The following is a 17,669-nucleotide window of genomic DNA, read 5'->3' as shown; positions in this document are numbered from 1 at the left end:
GCGGGCGGCAGGAGCGGGGCTCTCAGCATCAGCTGTAGATGGTATTTTAAACTTGATGCGCTCTGAAACTATGGGGCGGCCGAGGACAAAAAATACACATGCGTTAATCGCGTTAAAATAATTAGTGGCGTTAATTTTTTTTTGCGTTAACGCGTTATTAACGGGTTAATGCGCGGTAGCGTATGGCGTTATATTTGTGCCTCTATCCTGAGCATGCAATGAAACATGTTGAGCCTAGAAAATGCGATTGAGCGCACACTTGAACATTTTTGAGCACAGAGAAATATATTTTCTTTCATAAAACTCCTGCTCAGTGCGCAAGCAGACCGCTGCACGAGCTCTCTCTCCCCCGCTCGCTCGACCTCTCCACCCTGTGCGCGCTCAGCTTCGCCTGTGCTCGCTCAAGTTGTCACAGCGTTACAAATGTGCCACAAAACCAACCAATCGGAGAACTCGAGAAGGTCAATTCTGATTGGCTGGTCGTCTCCAATCATATCTTCTATCTGAGATGAGAGAGGGATTTTCGGTTGCCATCAGGCTGTTGACGTTCTTATTACACATCCGTCGTTGACATTACAGGACATGACAGACTCGAATGAAGAGAATAGCACGCCACAGTGTCGGGTGAGTTATACATTTCTAGTTTTCTGATATCACGTTATTGTTTGCAATGCCTGAGTTTGCTAGCCGGCAACATAGCTATAGGGGTAGTTTAAGCAAACAGCTAACAAACCGTAGCCTACATGTACGTCATGAACCCTTCTGAGGTATTGATTACTTGCTGTAACAGGGTTCCCGCGGGGTCTTAAAAAGTCTTACATTTGATAATATGAATTTAAGGCATTAAAAAGGTCTTAAATATGACAAAAAAAATAAGAAAGGTCTTAATTATGATTTAGAAGGTCTTAAAAATGATCGAATTTGAAAGGTACTTCTGTGTTGAGATCGCGTCTAAATGTGTTTTGGGGGAAATGTCCGGGTTGCAAAGTAACCAGTACGGTAATAGCCTTTCAGTTCCCCCCAACAATTTTGTATTGAATTAAATCAACATGGAACCAGTAATCACTAACTTTGTTTCCCCCGGCCCCTTATTGGAGAACACCCAGCTAATAACCTAGCAACCAAGCTTCAGCCAGCGGCAGTCAGAAACTCATGTATCTTCGAATCTACTTACATATTAATATGGGGAAGTGTCAGTTCAACCGTATTTGGTTGGAAAACATCTAATTTAGTGCTTGGTTGAAACCAGTGGAGGGGAATATGTTTAAAGCCCGCTGCACCTTTTGCAAATAAAATGTGCGTTTGTTTTGCTAATGTAGCATTAGCTAGTGGAGCGTGAGCCAGTGCAGCAGCTCCCGCAACAACACCGGGGGAACCTCCGGGCGACGTTTGGGTCTACAACGTCAACTCTAAAAGCGGAGGTGCTGGAGACGCTAAATACTGTAGCTAAACACCAATCATACAGCAACGATGAAATAGTGTAGCCAAGGCAGCAGGGCTCTGAATATAGTTTCTCTCTCTCTATCTCTCTCTCTCTCTCTCTCTCTCTCTCTCTCACACACACACTAGGGCTGCTCGATTATGGCAATAATCACGATTATGTTGGTCAATAATTAATATCATGATTATTAAATACGATTATTCATTGACTTTGAAAACATCCATTTATTGAACTTTAAAACAAATAATAATTTGAACAATATCTTTTTAACTGTTGATTACCCTGAACGTATAATTAAACGGAAAAATCAATACAAAAATAAATGATACATTTAAATAAATAATATCAAAATAATAAATACCAATAAACAAGATCAACAAATATTTTGGAGCGCACTTCCACAAGCTACTAAACATATATAAATATGATAAATAAATTAGACTAAAATTAATTAGATCAAATATGTTGTAGTGCACTGTCACAACCTCGCAAAGCAAAATAATCGTTTTTTTCGATTATGTTGTTTTCGTAATTGTGGCAGGCCAAAATCGTAATTGCGATTAAAATAAGATGAATTGCACAGCCCTAACACACACACACACACACACACACACACACACACACACACACACACACACACACACACACACACACACACACACACACACACACACACACACACACACACACACACACACACACACACACACACACACACACATACTCTAGATGTGTGTGTGAGGACAGTTTTGTGTACTGTTATGCTGTTATGTTCAGTCATTGTTCTTATGTTGAACATGAATACATTTACTTTGTAAGTAATTATGGGACGTATTTCTTCTTTCATAGCAATTTTCCTTCATACTTTATTGCCGTGAAATAGGTCTTAAATTCTATTTAAAATGGTCTTAAAAAGGTTGAAACCTTCAGGAACCCTGTTTAAGCATTAGAGGTGGCAGAATGGCAAACATGTTTCTCTCTCTATCACAATTTTGGGTTGACCAGAACCTGGACCAACTTCTGTTTCCTGTTCTACAATGGGCATAGAGCTTGCGTTAATTTTTAACCGGACAACTAAACAGATTAGGCTAGGACCGGATAAAGTTAGCAACACACGTTAACCATGAACAGCCTATTAATCCATTCTCTTAATGTTTATTCCGTCCAACGTTGTGGAATTAGAGAGAAAGGGCTTCTTAACGTGCTTTTATCCGGGGTGGAGGGAGTTAAATCTAACATTGGGGCGTGTGATTGTAGTGGGTGGAGGTGGTGAAATGAGGATATCCATTTTGGAGTTCAAGCTAGCATAATATAGTTAACGTTACACACTAATAAGGAAGAGAGCTATTTTTGTGATACATTGCTATTGATATGGATTTAGAGTGGATATTTGAGACAAGTAAACAAAAACGTAATTTATGGGTGAGTGTTTTTAGCAGAGTCATATTATGTCCTTGTGATTCTGTTGATTATTACCTCTCTGTATTATGTTGCAGCTCAGCTAATTTTGGATTGATGGCAAAGGGAGAGGGACTTAAGTGAGAGTGAAAATACAAGGTAAGTTCAAAATAGGTCAGCCATTTCCCGTCCTATAGGTTGCTAGATGTATCTAACCCTTTCTCCTGTCTATGTCTCCCTCTCTCAGCACAAGGACCCCAGGGGGATTCAATGGAGCCTGAAGACCTGCAATGAGACCCTCACCCTGAGCCTGAGTCTCATCTCCCAGAGTTTTGCAAGCCTCTCCCTGTTCCTTATTTTTGATTAAAAATACATTAAGCTTCCCAATGGTGTGGTCTTCGTTTTCTGAAAAATATGATTACCTCACCTATTTTGTTGCTGTTGTTGTCTTTTGTGATAGTTAAAAGGCTCATGCTGACTTGAGCCAGCCATTCTTTCCTCCTCTCTGTGTCAGTGGGTAAGCCGTACATGTGTACTCCTTTCTATGAGTGATTGGAGCATCCCCCAGCAGCACAGCAAACCATGGGGGAGACTATATGCCAGGACAACACAGAGGAAAAGGCACAGACAAACTGCACGCATGCTATTCAATGTTTATTGAATTCCATTTAGTTACATGGATGTTCCTAAAACAACACATTTAACATCTTCATGCTGTTGCTGCTTGTGCTTTGATTCATTGTGCTGTCAGTTGACAATCATTGATAGGCACCTGTCGGTCTCCTGTCCTTTCTGAAAGTCATAAAGATTACATTAGCCATTTAGATGACTTATGTCCTCAATTACCAGGGGATTAGTGAAAACACCATGAATTAAAGAAATGGTAGAAATGATTCTAATCAGAATTTTTGAAACCTTCCTTCCTTCCCTCCCTCTAAATATATCAATAAGGATGTGATGTTCTTGACTCATACAAGTTTAAGAAGATAATATTTGTTTTAAAGAATTAAAAGCAATAAACAACAGCAACAGGCTCTGTAACCAAGGCAACGTTAGCCTAACATGTATGTTAACAGGTAAGATAGCTGTTCACACTATCCATGTATATTTTCTACTTTTTGTAATGCTATGTTATTTCTATTTAAGATGTTTACATTTTCGATTGTTTAGTTCTAGTCTTTTAACTGTCTAATGTACAATGCCTTTTCTTTTGCTGCTGCAGCGTAAACATTTCCCCAATTGGTATCAATAAAGTACTTCTTATTTTGTCTTAATCCTCAAATATGAGCACATTTTACTTTAAAAAAAAAACACATTGATGTAACTACATACACATATCGATATGTTGTATACATATTGCAAATCAAAACCTTTATTGACCAATAACTACCAAAAATTGCATTTCTATCCTGTTATCAATGCATTCAAATCGTGATTCAAATGGCCCGCCACAAACTTCCGCGAACTTTCTGAGTCTCTCTGAACCACGTGACAATCAAGCATTTTGGACTTCCGCTGTCGCAACTCTTCTCTCTACATAGTGCTGGACCAGCCAATCAGAATTGACCTTCTCGGGTTCTCCGATTGGTTGGTTTCGTGGCACATTTGTAACGCTGTGACAACTTGAACGAGCAGGCAGGCAAAGCTGAGCGCGCACAGGGTGGAGAGGTCGAGCGAGCGAGGGAGAGAGAGCGCGTGCAGCGGTCTGCTTGCGCACGGAGCAGGAGTTTTATGAGAGAAAATATATTTCTCTGTGCTAAAAAATGTTCAAGTGTGCGCTCAATTGCATTTTCTAGGCTCAACATGTTTCATTGCGTGCTCAGGATAGAGGCACAAATATAACGCCATAGTAGTGTTACAGACAGAATATTGTTCAGGCAGAAAACAGCTGTGATCCGGCTCTCCTGAGCAAGAGAAGAGAGGGAATCCCTCGTCCGGTGCTGTTATATACAGGACTGTCTCAGAAAATTAGAATATTGTGATAAATTTCTTTATTTTCTGTAATGCAATTAAAAAAACAAAAATGTCATACATTCTGGATTCATTACAAATCAACTGAAATATTGCAAGCCTTTTATTATTTTAATATTGCTGATTATGGCATACAGCTTAAGAAAACTCAAATATCCTATCTCTAAATATTAGAATATCATGAAAAAGTATACTAGTAGGGTGTTCAACGAATCACTTGAATCGTCTAATTAACTCGAAACACCTGCAAGGGTTTCCTGAGCCTTGAAAAACACTCAGCTTGGTTCAGTAAACTAAATCACAAGTATGGGGAAGACTGCTGATCTGACTGCTGTCCAGAGGACCGTCATTGACACCCTCCATCAGGAGGGTAAGACACAAAAAGAAATTTCTCAAAGAGCAAGCTGTTCACAGAGTGCAGTTTCAAAGCACATCCACAAAAAGTCTGTTGGAAGGGGGAAATGTGGCAGGAAACGCTGCACAACCAAGAGAGATGACCGCAGCCTTAACAGCATTGTGAAGAAGAGTCGCTTCCAGAATTTGGGGGAGCTTCAAAGACAGTGGACTGAAGCTGGAGTCCAGGTATCAAAAGTCACTGTTCACAGACGTGTCCGGGAAATGGGCTACAATAGCCGTATTCCCATGGTCAAGCCACTTCTGAACTCAAGACAACGGAAGAGGCGTCTGACTTGGGCTAAGGAAAAGAAGCACTGGACAGTTGCACAGTGGTCCAAAGTCCTCTTTTCAGACGAAAGCAAGTTTTGTATTTCATTTGGAAGTCAAGGCGCCAGAGTCTGGAGAAAGGCTGGAGAGGAGCAAAATCCAAGTTGCTTGAAATCCAGTGTGAAGTTCCCACAGTCAGCGATGGTTTGGGGAGCCATGTCAGCTGCTGGTGTTGGTCCACTGTGTTTCATCAAGCCCAGAGTAAATGCAGCTGTGTACCAAGAGATTTTAGAGCACTACATGCTTCCGTCTGCTGAAAAGCTCTATGGAGATGAGGAATTCATTTTCCAGCATGATCTGGCACCTGCCCACAGTGCCAAAACCACCAGTAACTGGTGTACTGACCATGGCATTACTGTCCTCGATTGGCCTGCAAATTCCCCTGACCTGAACCCCATAGAGAATATGTGGGGTATTGTGAAGAAGAAGCTGAAAGACACCAGACCCAACAATGCTAATGAGCTAAAGGCCGCTATTGAAGCATCCTGGGCATCCATAACACCTCAGCAATGCCACAGGCTGATTGCCTCCATGCCACGCCGCATTGATGCAGTAATCCGTGCAAAAGGATTCCCAACCAAGTACTGAGTGCATTAATGGACATTTTCAAATGTTTGATTGTGTTTTGCTGTTATAAATCTTTTTTTTTTACTTGGTCTGAGGAACTATTCTAATTTTTTGAGATAGGATTTTTGAGTTTTCTTAAGCTGTATGCCATAATCAGCAATATTAAAATAATAAAAGGCTTGCAATATTTCAGTTGATTTGTAATGAATCCAGAATGTATGACATTTTTGTTTTTTTAATTGCATTACAGAAAATAAAGAACTTTATCACAATATTCTAATTTTCTGACACAGTCCTGTATATCCTCTGCTGGCTCCTCACCGCCAGCCGGCTCGCCTCGTCTCTAATGTCCGTTGTTGCATTTAAACAGAGGATTGGTACTTTTCACATTCAATATATGCTTAACACGCCTTTTCTCCTCATATTCTCTTTCATCACTTTTCATGTAACACATTCTAAACGCTGTAATCAATACTCTAAAAAATACAGAAAATACTTCACGGCTGGTTTGGTTTCCAGTCATTCCGGAGTTGTCACATGCTACTCTCGTCTGTAAACAATAATGTATTCAAATAAACTGTACCTTCATTTAATATTCAGCATGGTAGTATCTCGACATCTATAGTTTTAGTGTTAAATCAGTAGGTTTCGGTTTGCACCACTCCATGTCATTTCGCTACTAAATTCACCTCTTTAGGAAATCGTATATTAGCCACATGCTAAATGCTAACCGGAGATGAAGGATTTTCAGAATAAAAGCTTAACTGGTTGTGCACGAGAATTTCAGGTTTTTTCAGTATAAATCAGCATTTTAACTGATGGCATGTTTAAACTAAATTATGCCATAAAACATTGATTTTAATTTCTAACAGTAGCATAAATGATAACTGTCGTAAAGTATTTCCAGTGTTTTTAAGGTATTGAATTACCCCGTTAAAAATGTATTACATGAAAAGTCATGAAAGAGATAAGGAGGATAAAAGGCGTGTTTAGTTATGTATTGAATGTACAATGTAAAAATCCTCTGTTACGTGCGATATCGGACATTGTTGAAAGGAGGGCGGAAGATTACGCCACAGCCGCAATTGAAGTGGAGGAGCCAAATGAGATAGTCAGGTGACGGAGCCTTGTGGAGTCTCTTTCTGGACGGCCGTGACTGCGAGAGGAGGCTACAGCTTCCCTCTCCCTCTCTCTGAACCATATCTTTGCTTTTAACATTACCGCGCCATTTTAATTAAAGTACCCATTTGAACCTCTCTCAGAGACTCCATTGTCTCTTACTTTTAAAGCTTCTCTCCTGGACGCGAGAATAACGAATAAGCTAATAGACCGTGCCTCGCCCCCCTCTTCTGCAGGGGGGCTTGGTCAGCTGCAGCTAATTTGAATAAAAGCTACATCACAGAATCAGGTTTCATCTATCACCTTCACAACAGAGTTGTCTCCATACTGGGGGGAGTGGTCGCGTTAACCCAGTGTTTCTCAAAGTGGGGGGCGCAGAGGCATGCCAGGGGGGATGCAAGAGACAAGGACGAAAAATGGTTATGAAAATAAAAATCATAAATTGAAAAATTATTGATTCGAAAATAATATGATGCAGTACAGTACTTTTATGTCTGTGTCTCTGTGTTTCATGAAAGCTCGGCTCTTTGTGTGTGTGTGTGTGTGTGTGTGTGTGTGTGTGTGTGTGTGTGTGTGTGTGTGTGTGTGTGTGTGTGTGTGTGTGGAACGAGCCATTTTGTGTGCACGAGCGAGAGAGAGAGAAAGAGAGAGAGCGCACCGGTACCGGAGATCGTTGTTGTTAGCTTCTGGTGCTAGCGAGCTAGGCTAACGGATTTAAGGAGTTTTTTCAAAAACAAAGTGGAGGAGATTCCTCTCCTGTCAGACTGAGAGACTCAGTGAACTAAAGGACTCTCTCAGTGTTATCTCAGTGGGTCTCAAACGTTTTGGTCACCATTTATGTAAACAATTATTTCCGAGACACACGTTTATATGATCATTATATTTATAAAAAAAATAAGAGAATAAATTAAAAACAGGTATGAAATACTATATGACAGTAAAAAAAGAATAAAGTTTAAAAGGGTGATTTGTAAAATATCCATAAAGAAAAAGTAAATCTGTTTACAGTTCTGTTTCATATAGGTGTTGAGAGAGGTATTCATAGATCTCTTAATTTTGCTCTCAAAGTGCACCAGATTGATGCTTTTAACTTCAATATTTAAAAATAAATCTTCCCGGGGGAGCATCCCCCCGGACCCCCCTATGTGAGGTCAACACACCACCTATAAAAATAGCACTTTACCCCTATATGCCGTGAGCTGATTATTGAGCCTTCATTCTAACAGTCGCGGGTACGTTGTGTAATTGCGTGGGGAATGTTGCAGTAGAAAATTCCACTGTAGCGACCGGTACATTAATGGGAAACCCTAAATGTTTGAGCACCTTCTATGAAACGTCAAGCTACCCCATAGCACCCCCAAAATAAATCTCTGGCGCCGCCACTGAGCCTGACTATTTGTGTTGGGGGGGCCCGATTTGTTTTTTTCTCCAAAGGGGGGGCCTGACAGAAAAAGTTTGAGAACCACTGTGTTAACAAAATATTTTCCGTCTATGACAGATTTTCTTTTGAAATGACGGAAAAATATGAAAGCAGTCTGTAATTTTGACGGATTAGAACAAACTCGGAACAGCGCCAACGTTTCCCCGCAGCGAGGCTCCGGTGTTATGCCGTGTTATGCATGCCCGTCAAAAAGGAAATTATATTGTTTCCAAGCCGTACAAATCATTGAAATGTCTGGGTGTTTTTACTTTATGCTGGGGCGCGCTCCCACGAGGTGCATGCATATCTCGGTGGGCATGCACAATATGGCATAACACCGGCGCTAACAGTTCACGAGGGTGAACCCCTCCCCTCAGCGCGATACGTGAGTGACGTGTGTACAGACCCGACGGGTAATAATAATGGATTATGACGGAAAATGTACGATCCTGTCCGTCAAAATGATGGGCAGCGAAAAGGTCTAGTGCCACCACGGATTGGGGGCTGCAGTATGGGTTTACAGTGTGTGGCGGCCACACATTGATTTAAAGGTGACCTACCTTACAAAATGCAATTTTGTACGTCTTTTATACATGAATATGTGTCCCCGTTGTTCCAGGGAACTCTCCAAGTGTCAGAAAACACAACCCTCTCTATTTTCCTCCATACCCAAATCTCTTAAAAAGGGGCTGCAACGGATCTGATACAGACTGATCCAGATTTGAACACTTTTGTGACGTCACAGGAGTGGCGCTACGGCTATTGGGCCAACTCCACCAATCAGGAGGAGAAAGCCACGGACATTGCCGTTCGAAAGCGCTGGAGACGCTGTAGTACATATGCCAGGCCTGTAGATGGTGCTGTTCTCAAAGAATCAGCCCATGCAAAGACAGTGTTAAATTGAGCGAAATGAGGAATGGCTAAAATGCATGATCTGTTTGGTATTTTGAAAAATAAAAAGTATAAATATGCCTTATATAGGTATGGTCCTACACTATATTATTCAAATATAGCATGATAGGTCCACTTTAAGGTGTTTTTTCTAAACTGTAGTGGCAGGGGAAAAGGTTTAAGGCATGTTGATTATCATGAAATGAACTATGATACATGTATAATATCCTCGCAACTGCAGTTCTTAATGTCCACTGTTATGTACGGTTTGAGGGTGTGGGTCATTAAGCCTCATCTACATATTCACCTGTCGCGGCACGCCCGGGGCCTTTTTAGTGGGCGCGTCAACGGGATGCCAGGGGTTGGTTCTCACGGGAGGAGGAAGTGTGTGTGTGTGTGTGTGCGGTGAATGCGGGTATTCAGACAAATATTTAAGTTTTCCTCAGCATGTGTTTATGTACATTAACATGCAACAGGGAAAATAACTGAATGTGGATATTGCATCGATCCGACCAAGAAGCACGTCTCCGTGGAGAGGACGCGCACAGAGAGAGAGATTCTCTCCAACACAGGGTGAGATCGCTCCTTTGTGCCACGCCGATCATCGTGTTTTTCTCTCCGTGGATTATAGCCTAAATAGTAGGGATGTGCATCTCCATCACTGAGGCCGATGCGATGCGCATCTCGATACGTTGCCACGATACGATACATTAACGATACATTTGAAACACCAGGCGATGCGATACGATACGATTCACCCCTGTTGCGATACAGTTCGATACGATTTGACTCAACATTATGTGATTCGGGGTGATACGATGCGATTCAACACGATGCAAAAATAATGATAATTCAATATGGTACGACAGAGGATTTTTGGTTTTATTCCTTATATGCAGCAAATCATACATTAACAAAAAAGTGCTTTACATATTTGGTACTGCACATCCCATCATGCCGTTTATTTTTTTACCTTTAAAAGCTCTCCAGAGTACAGTACAATTGTATAACACCTCACAGTTAAACAATGTAAGGATGCATTGCTCATGATTAACAATATGCAAATAACAGCTACCATAGAGCAATGTCCATACAGCTGCCAGCCTGATGTGCTTAACATTCATTCATAGGCTAACTCACCAGTGAGCAGAAAGCAGTGGGTTCTATATGAACAATAAAGAATACAAATAACCTTTCACAAACAGGTATTTCATAACTGCTTACAGCAAGGAAGACATTTAAATTATGATTGGCCTTCACAGACTGCTGTAAACTAAACACCACTCTCTCTGACAGAACACCTCACTGGGTGATTTAACTCATATGTCTAACTTTCAGGTTTCTCTTTTCAGCCGCAGACCCCACGTCGCCTCTTTATGTGAGTCGCTAAGTTCCTCTAACTACTTGTGTACTTCAAAGCGGCTCGGCATCGTTAACAATTTACGAGTGATTTTTCAAGTTGACCGTCTGTAGTATATAGTGCCGCGCACATATACCATCAGGACGTTACTGATGGGGTGCGGCTGCGGAGTGATACTGTGTGTATGCAAGTCCGCATCTAGGACGGATCTATGTATCATGGCTGTAGACCTGTTAAGTAATAAAGATAACTCATACAAAGGTCTACGGATATGTGTTGATAACTGAGACTCTCGGCCTCCGTAGTGGTGAAGCAAATATCAAAGATCGTCTCTGCTGAGCGTTGACAAGATGAGGGGATTTTATATGAATGAATCGTTTTTTTACCGATGCAAAGACGCTACGCAATCGATGCATCGCGAGTTCAACCCGGTTCAACCCAAACTGTAGCCGATGTGCACTCTTTCAACCGGTGCACTCGCATCTTGAACGTTTATGCCGGTGCACCGATGCGAATCGGTGAATCTTAACATCTCTACTAAATAGGCCTACAAACATTTCCGTTTTTTTGGCAATGAACTATAGTGGCCTGGATTAGGCAGTAAAGACAATTTCGGTTTATCGCCGAGCTGACCTTTTAAAAAAAATAATTTGTGTTTTGCTTGGCTGGAAAACTGTGAATATAATTGAATAACGTATAAAACCTGTATTTGTTTATTTTGTGAATGTGTGGATATAGACTGGTAAATACACTTCCGTGGGGACTATTTTGTGGAAAGAGTAGATTGTCCGTTTATCAGTTCTGTTTACCTTTAATATATTATTTTATATCAAGAACCCCTTGTGCGTTTATTTAACACAGCTATTTTTGATAGTTGATCGTTACAGGAATGGGCTCAGCACATAGCCCTGCGGGGCACCGTTGTTCTGTAGTACAGCGGAGAAAATGGAACGATTGAGGTTCTTCCACCACTTGCCTGAGTTCTTTTTGTGAGGAAGTCCACTATTTTTGAGGATATCCAGTTGCAGAGTTGGATTTGTCAATCAGGATGGGGTTGTGGTGGGGCGGGAGTTGTTCAGACTAGACACTGCAGACTTTTCAGGTACAGTCACGATGGTGGCAGGCTTGAAGCAGGAGGGAACACTCTGTTAGGGAACTGTACAACATTTCCGTTAGCTGCTTGGCACATGTTCTTCGTACATGTCCAGGGATGTTATCAGGCCGAGCAGCTTTACTCATATTCACTCTCAACATTCAGTACAAATGCAGTGTAATGGTGCATTGTTTAGGCTACTGAAGTGGATGTGTATTGATATGGCAGGAGCTTGCTTTTCCTACTTTTTCAATAGTTAATATTTGTGTCTTTATTGAAAAAAGGCAACATCAATCTCTCCTCAGAATCATATGGGATCACTATTCTGTGTTTGCAAAATGAAACTTGATGTATGTATTGCAGTATGAAAATGAATTATAATGGATATAAAAAATGACAATATTTGACACATGTATTGGAAGTTTCAATATTTTTTTTTAAAAGATCTTGTATCCAACATTACACATATTTTATATTGTTGATTGTGTAAATCCCCAAAGATTAACAGTGCAATGACAAATCAATTATTTGCAATTAAGGGGGCAGTCGTTTCACGCATGTTTATATTTATTTTTCTGAAATGTACCGGAAATGGTAGATACATGCACACAGAGGAAAAGGATACTTGAAGAAACAGATGGATGCAATATCAAGAGTTAAACATAAGCTTCAGCATGCGCCTTAATTTTAGATTATGGACATTTTGCATGTTCAGGAGTGTGTCTGTGTGTGACTGAGGCTTATCTCTTACTGCAGAGATAGAGGCAAAGGGCTGGCAAGAAAGAAAGAAAGAAAGACAGGGATGAGAGTGTTGGAGTGTCCGTGAGGATTGCAGCCCTGTGTGGTCAGTGAGAGCTGTCCGGAGGAAAAGAGCAGATACTTTCTGCGAAAACATGATTACTTGTACCTCTCCCCCGTTGTTGAAATTCCTCTGGGACCCTGGCCACTCGTCAGCTGTTTGCAGAAGAGGAATCGAGTGAGATGTATTGGGAGAGCAGAGGGAAGGCAAGAGGGAGGGGGGAGCAAGGGCTGCAGGGAGAGAAGACATTTGGAGAGAAAAGTAAAGAGGATGTTGAACAGAGGTAGGTCCAGTGGTGTAGTGGGTATTGGACGCGGGGGTGCGCCGTACCCCCAATTATTTGGAGCATGATCTTTTTTTTAATAGTCTAATAAATATAAAATCATTGCCAGTGTTATCAGTTGCAAGTGTGTATTTGTTGTAATAATGACAAAAACATAATACATTTCACAGTAATTATAATAAAAAAATAAAAACGATTTCCTTAAAAAATTATGATTCGTCATCACGCTCGTGACCCCGTGGCGAGCTGGGAGTGTGTCAGTGACACACGGGCTCGCCGCCCGCCGATTTTGCGGCAGCTCTTTCCCCCAAGAATGCTAACAAAAAAGCTCTATAATGGCAGGCAAACATGGACGTGGATAATGCTAACACTAAAGTTAACGTTAGCTGCGCTAGCAACGTTCCCCTGGCTAGCTCAAGCTCACCTTTCCCAGAGGTATGGACGGAGGAGATGTGGCGGAGGAAACAAGAGGCATACTCGTGGATAGATAGCAGACTGCTCCCCGGACACGCCTACTTTCAGTTTCACTTTGTGAGCGTGCCGTGAGCGTGCCGTACCAGGAAGGGATTTCTCCCCACTGTTGATTCTTGTTGATGGCTCTGTGGTAAACCTTTTGGAAGGAAAGGGACACTTTCTTTAGTCTTCTTTTATTGTACACACTACTCGTGTGCTGCTGTGCTGTGCTGTTGATCATTTACCACGGAGATATTCACGGAGAGACCGCAGTGCCTCCACGCTCGGGCCGGGGCCTGCTTTCGCCTTTCCGGTGTTTCTGTGCTCAGGAGAGCCGCCACGCTGAGCTGCTGTGCGGAGGAGTTTAGCCACCTTGGAGACATCGCGGTGGGAAAGGAGTGCCGGGCTGCTGTGCAGTGGAATTTTATACCCCTGTGACATCGCGGTGAAACCGGTGCGCAGCCACGCCGGGCTGCTGTGGAGATATCGCGGTGAGATCTGGAGCACCTCCACGCCGGATATATCTGGATTTGGGATCTGAAGGATTCACCGGAGAGGCCTGCTGTCTTTCTTCAGCCCTGCATCTCCGGGCCTCCCACCTCCAGTGCCCCGGGCTCGGTGAGTGACGCCGCTTCACTTCATAACGGAAGGGAATATCGTGGATGCTGTGCTGGCCTGGGGAAATGGCCACTATTTTGGCTCTGCTGTGCCTTTTAGACGGAGTGAGCATCCCCTGCAAAGGATCGGGAGTGCTACACAAACAATTACCGGTTACCTTGTCACAGGCAATCAGTTCGACAAAATATGTTGTTTGTCTTTTTTGTTTTCCTGCGATGATGGTTCTTCAGGACTGCTTTTTAAGCTCAAATCACACTCTCGCAGACTTTTCCGGTGATTCTAAAGTAGATGACAATGTATGTGTGTCGTTTAAGAGGAAAAGATGCCTGTTTTTTTTGTTGTTATTACTGTCAGGAAATGTACAACCTAACCCTGGTCCGCCCAGTAGTAGTAGTCAGATTGCTACTCCTGCTGATTTTAAAGCTAGGTCTGGGTTGTGTTTCATCCATTTGAATGTGCGCAGTCTGTTAGGTAAACTAGATTTTGTCCGCATTTGGGCAAGCTCGACTGACGCTGACGTCATTGTTTTATCAGAAACATGGCTAAATAAATCTATTTTGGCCTCTGACATTGCCTTAAATGGTTATAATGTGTATCGTTCCGACCGGCCTAACAAAGGTGGTGGCGTTGCCATTTATGTTAAGAATAAGTTCAGTGTAACCATATTAGTTTCCAAATCTATCAGTAAGCAATTCGAAGTTTTAGCATTAAATATAGAAGTGGCAAAGGGTCAACAGGTGGTGGTGGTGGGCTGTTACAGACCCCCCTCGGCTGTCAAGGACTCCTTGTCTTCGCTAGCAAATCTTTTATCGCAAGTAGACTACAATGAAATAATGCTACTTGGAGATTTGAACTGGGACTGGTTAACTGCAGTGTCAGAGGATTTTAAAAACCTTTGTATCTCTTTGAATGTTACTCAGATTGTTGACAGTCCTACTCGTCCAAACATTAAGTCCCCTCATAAATCCTCCCTAATTGATCTCATTCTAACTAATGTTCCCTATAAATACTCATCTGTGGGAGTATTTGCGAATGATCTGAGTGATCACTGTGTTGTAGCCACAATTAGGGACACTAAGGTTGAAAAGGTTAAACCTGGTATTATTATTAAGAGGGACATAAAACATTTTGTGGAGCAGGGTTTTCTACATGATCTGTTTGGGTTTGATAGGGGAAAAATCGATCTGTGTGCTGATGTAGAAACTGCATGGTCTTATTTTTATCTTGGTTTTATGGAGATCATTGATAGACATGCACCCCTGCGTACATTTAGAGTAAAGGGACGAGACAATCCTTGGTTTCCTGCTGAACTGTCTAGTCTCCTACATGAGAGAAACAAGGCCTGGGCAAAGGCTAGGAAATCAGGCTCAGAGGTAGAATGGCTGCGTTTTAGGCAGCTAAGGAATAGCTTCACTTCAAATGTCAAAAGTGCAAAGTCGAAGTACTATTTGTCAGTTACCACAGAAAACCTAAATAATCCTAGGACATTTTGGAAAGCCATAAAATCAATATCCACCGGTGAGATCCGTAATGAGCTACCTCCGTGCCTTACCACAGCATCTGGCTCTATATCGGACAGGGCTACTATGCTAAATTGCTTTAATGAGCATTTTGTGTCCTGTGGTTCTCTGTTTGATTCTGTTTCTAACTCTGCTTCTGTGAACACCCCAATCCGTGACTCTGAACAATGTGGTCTGGAAAACCCTTTCAGTTTTACTCCTTTTACTCTCAATGTTGTTCAAGAAGCATTATCTAAGTTAGATCCTAAGAAACCGGCTGGCCCGGACAACGTAGAACATTTCTTTTTAAAGATAGCTGCAGATTTTATTGCTCTTCCTCTCATTACTCTTTTTAACCTCAACACAAATGCAATTCCAAAAGTATGGAAGTCAGCTTATGTCTTGCCTTTGCTAAAAGGAGAGGAGGCAACTATTTTAAATAACTATAGGCCTATCTCTAAATTGTCAGTTCTGGCGAAGGTGCTCGAACGCCTAGTGAGTGAACAAGTAAAGGAGTTTTTATGTAAAAATGATATCCTGTCTAAACATCAGTCAGGCTTCAGAAAGCAACACAGCACCATCACTGCGACAATGAAAGTGGTGAATGACATTACGAGTATTTGAGATAATAAGCAGAGTTGTGCAGCTCTATTTATTGACCTTTCCAAAGCGTTTGACACTGTCGATCATCGCATCTTAAAGCAGAGGCTACTCAGTATTGGCATATCCAGCCATGCAGTGGGGTGGTTTGTGAACTACCTCTCTGAAAGGTCCCAATGTGTTCACTTTGATGGGCTGTCTTCTGAGTGGTTGAACATTGCTAATGGTGTTCCTCAAGGTTCTGTTTTAGGTCCACTTTTATTCTCTATATATATCAACAGTTTAGGTGAAAATGTGGATGAAGCTACTTTACATTTTTATGCGGATGATACCGTGATGTACTGTGCAGGTCCCTCCATTAAGGAGACTGGTATTAAATTACAGGCTGTTTTTAACATTGTTCAGACTCAGCTCGCTGAGCTTAAGCTTCTTTTAAATGTTGATAAAACCAAGGTAATGCTCTTTTCAAAAGCTAAAAAGAATACAGACACTGCTTTGGATATTGTTACAATGCAAGGACAAGGACTTGAAGTGGTTACCTGTTATAAATATCTAGGTATCTGGCTTGATGATTGTCTTACTTTTAAACTTCAGGTCATTAATCTGCTTAAAAAGCTGAGGGTTAGACTAGGTTTCTTTTTCAGAAACAAGTCCTGTTTCTCATTTGAAGCCAGGAAAAGGCTAGTCACTGTGACCTTTTTACCTGTGCTGGACTATGGTGATTTGATCTATATGAATGCACCTGCCCATTGCCTGGAAAAGTTAGATGCCGACTATCACAGTGCTCTGAGATTTGTTACTAACTGTAAAGCACTTACTCATCACTGCACCCTGTATGCCAAGGCAGGTCTGCCATCACTAACTGTACGGAGGCTCAGTCATTGGTACATGTTCATTTACAAAGCCATGTTGGGTAAACTACCTTTTTATATCTGCTCTGATCTCTCGACGAATTGAAAGTACTTATTGCCTGAGATCTCATGATGTTGTTTTATTAAATGTGCCAAGTGCTAGGACTGTCTTAGGGAAGAAAGCTTTTAGTTGTGCAGCTCCACTAACTTGGAACAGTCTGCAAACATGTTTAAAACGGAGCACTTTGGTTCCCCTGCATCATTTTAAAACTCGGCTGGGTGACATGCTGTTTGATACTCATGGTACCTGTCACTGTAAATAGAGTTTGTAAACTGTACCCTGTACATTATGTTATATGTCATCCTTATTGTTGTGCTGTTGTTTCTTATGTTACATGTGTAACTAATGTCCTGCAGGTCACCCTTGAAAAAGAGATCTTTTGATCTCAAGGGGCTTTCATCTGGTTAAATGAAGGCTACAAACAAAAGCTGGGAAACTGGGCTACAAAGTTTGTTCATCCATTTCGGATTCATCAGTCAAAACGCAAGGTGTGTGTGTGTGCGTGCGTGCGTGCGTGTGTGT

The 17,669-nt window shown here is 41.7% G+C and overlaps 1 protein-coding gene and 1 long non-coding RNA gene across 2 annotated transcripts; one reads left to right on the top strand and one right to left on the bottom strand.

Moving 5' to 3' along the window:
• Positions 1 to 433: 433 nt before the first annotated feature.
• Positions 434 to 3,687, top strand: LOC307040459. Its single transcript, XR_013808500.1, has 2 exons — positions 434 to 2,998; positions 3,087 to 3,687. It is a non-coding gene; the product is annotated as an uncharacterized lncRNA (long non-coding RNA).
• An 8,847-nt stretch (positions 3,688 to 12,534) lies between these two features.
• LOC307039094 (uncharacterized protein) lies at positions 12,535 to 14,135 on the bottom strand. Its single transcript, XM_079680893.1, has 4 exons — positions 13,764 to 14,135; positions 13,490 to 13,675; positions 12,891 to 13,012; positions 12,535 to 12,755 (listed from the first exon to the last, which is right to left on the bottom strand). Exons 1-4 carry the CDS (start codon positions 13,899 to 13,901, stop codon positions 12,731 to 12,733), a joined length of 471 nt encoding a protein of 156 aa, XP_079537019.1. The 5' UTR covers positions 13,902 to 14,135; the 3' UTR covers positions 12,535 to 12,730.
• Between the last annotated feature and the right edge of the window lie 3,534 nt (positions 14,136 to 17,669).

The sequence above is a fragment of the Notothenia rossii genome, assembly GCF_949606895.1.
Source record: "Notothenia rossii genome assembly, chromosome: 5".
NCBI lineage: Eukaryota > Metazoa > Chordata > Actinopteri > Perciformes > Nototheniidae > Notothenia > Notothenia rossii.
Note: the sequence above shows the minus strand (reverse complement) of the source record. Positions and strands in the feature narration are given on the sequence as shown.

What these genes read in the sequence shown, in the direction of transcription:
- LOC307039094 (XM_079680893.1), bottom strand. Translation starts at nt 13,901, where the DNA reads ATGTCTCCAAGGTGGCTAAACTCCTCCGCACAGCAGCTCAGCGTGGCG. An exon ending in TCTCCGTGAATATCTCCGTG is followed by an intron (nt 13,676 to 13,763) that starts GTAAATGATCAA and finishes TCCTTCCAAAAG; the next exon opens with GTTTACCACAGAGCCATCAA. An exon ending in ATTTCAACAACGGGGGAGAG is followed by an intron (nt 12,756 to 12,890) that starts GTACAAGTAATC and finishes CTTTCTTGCCAG; the next exon opens with CCCTTTGCCTCTATCTCTGC.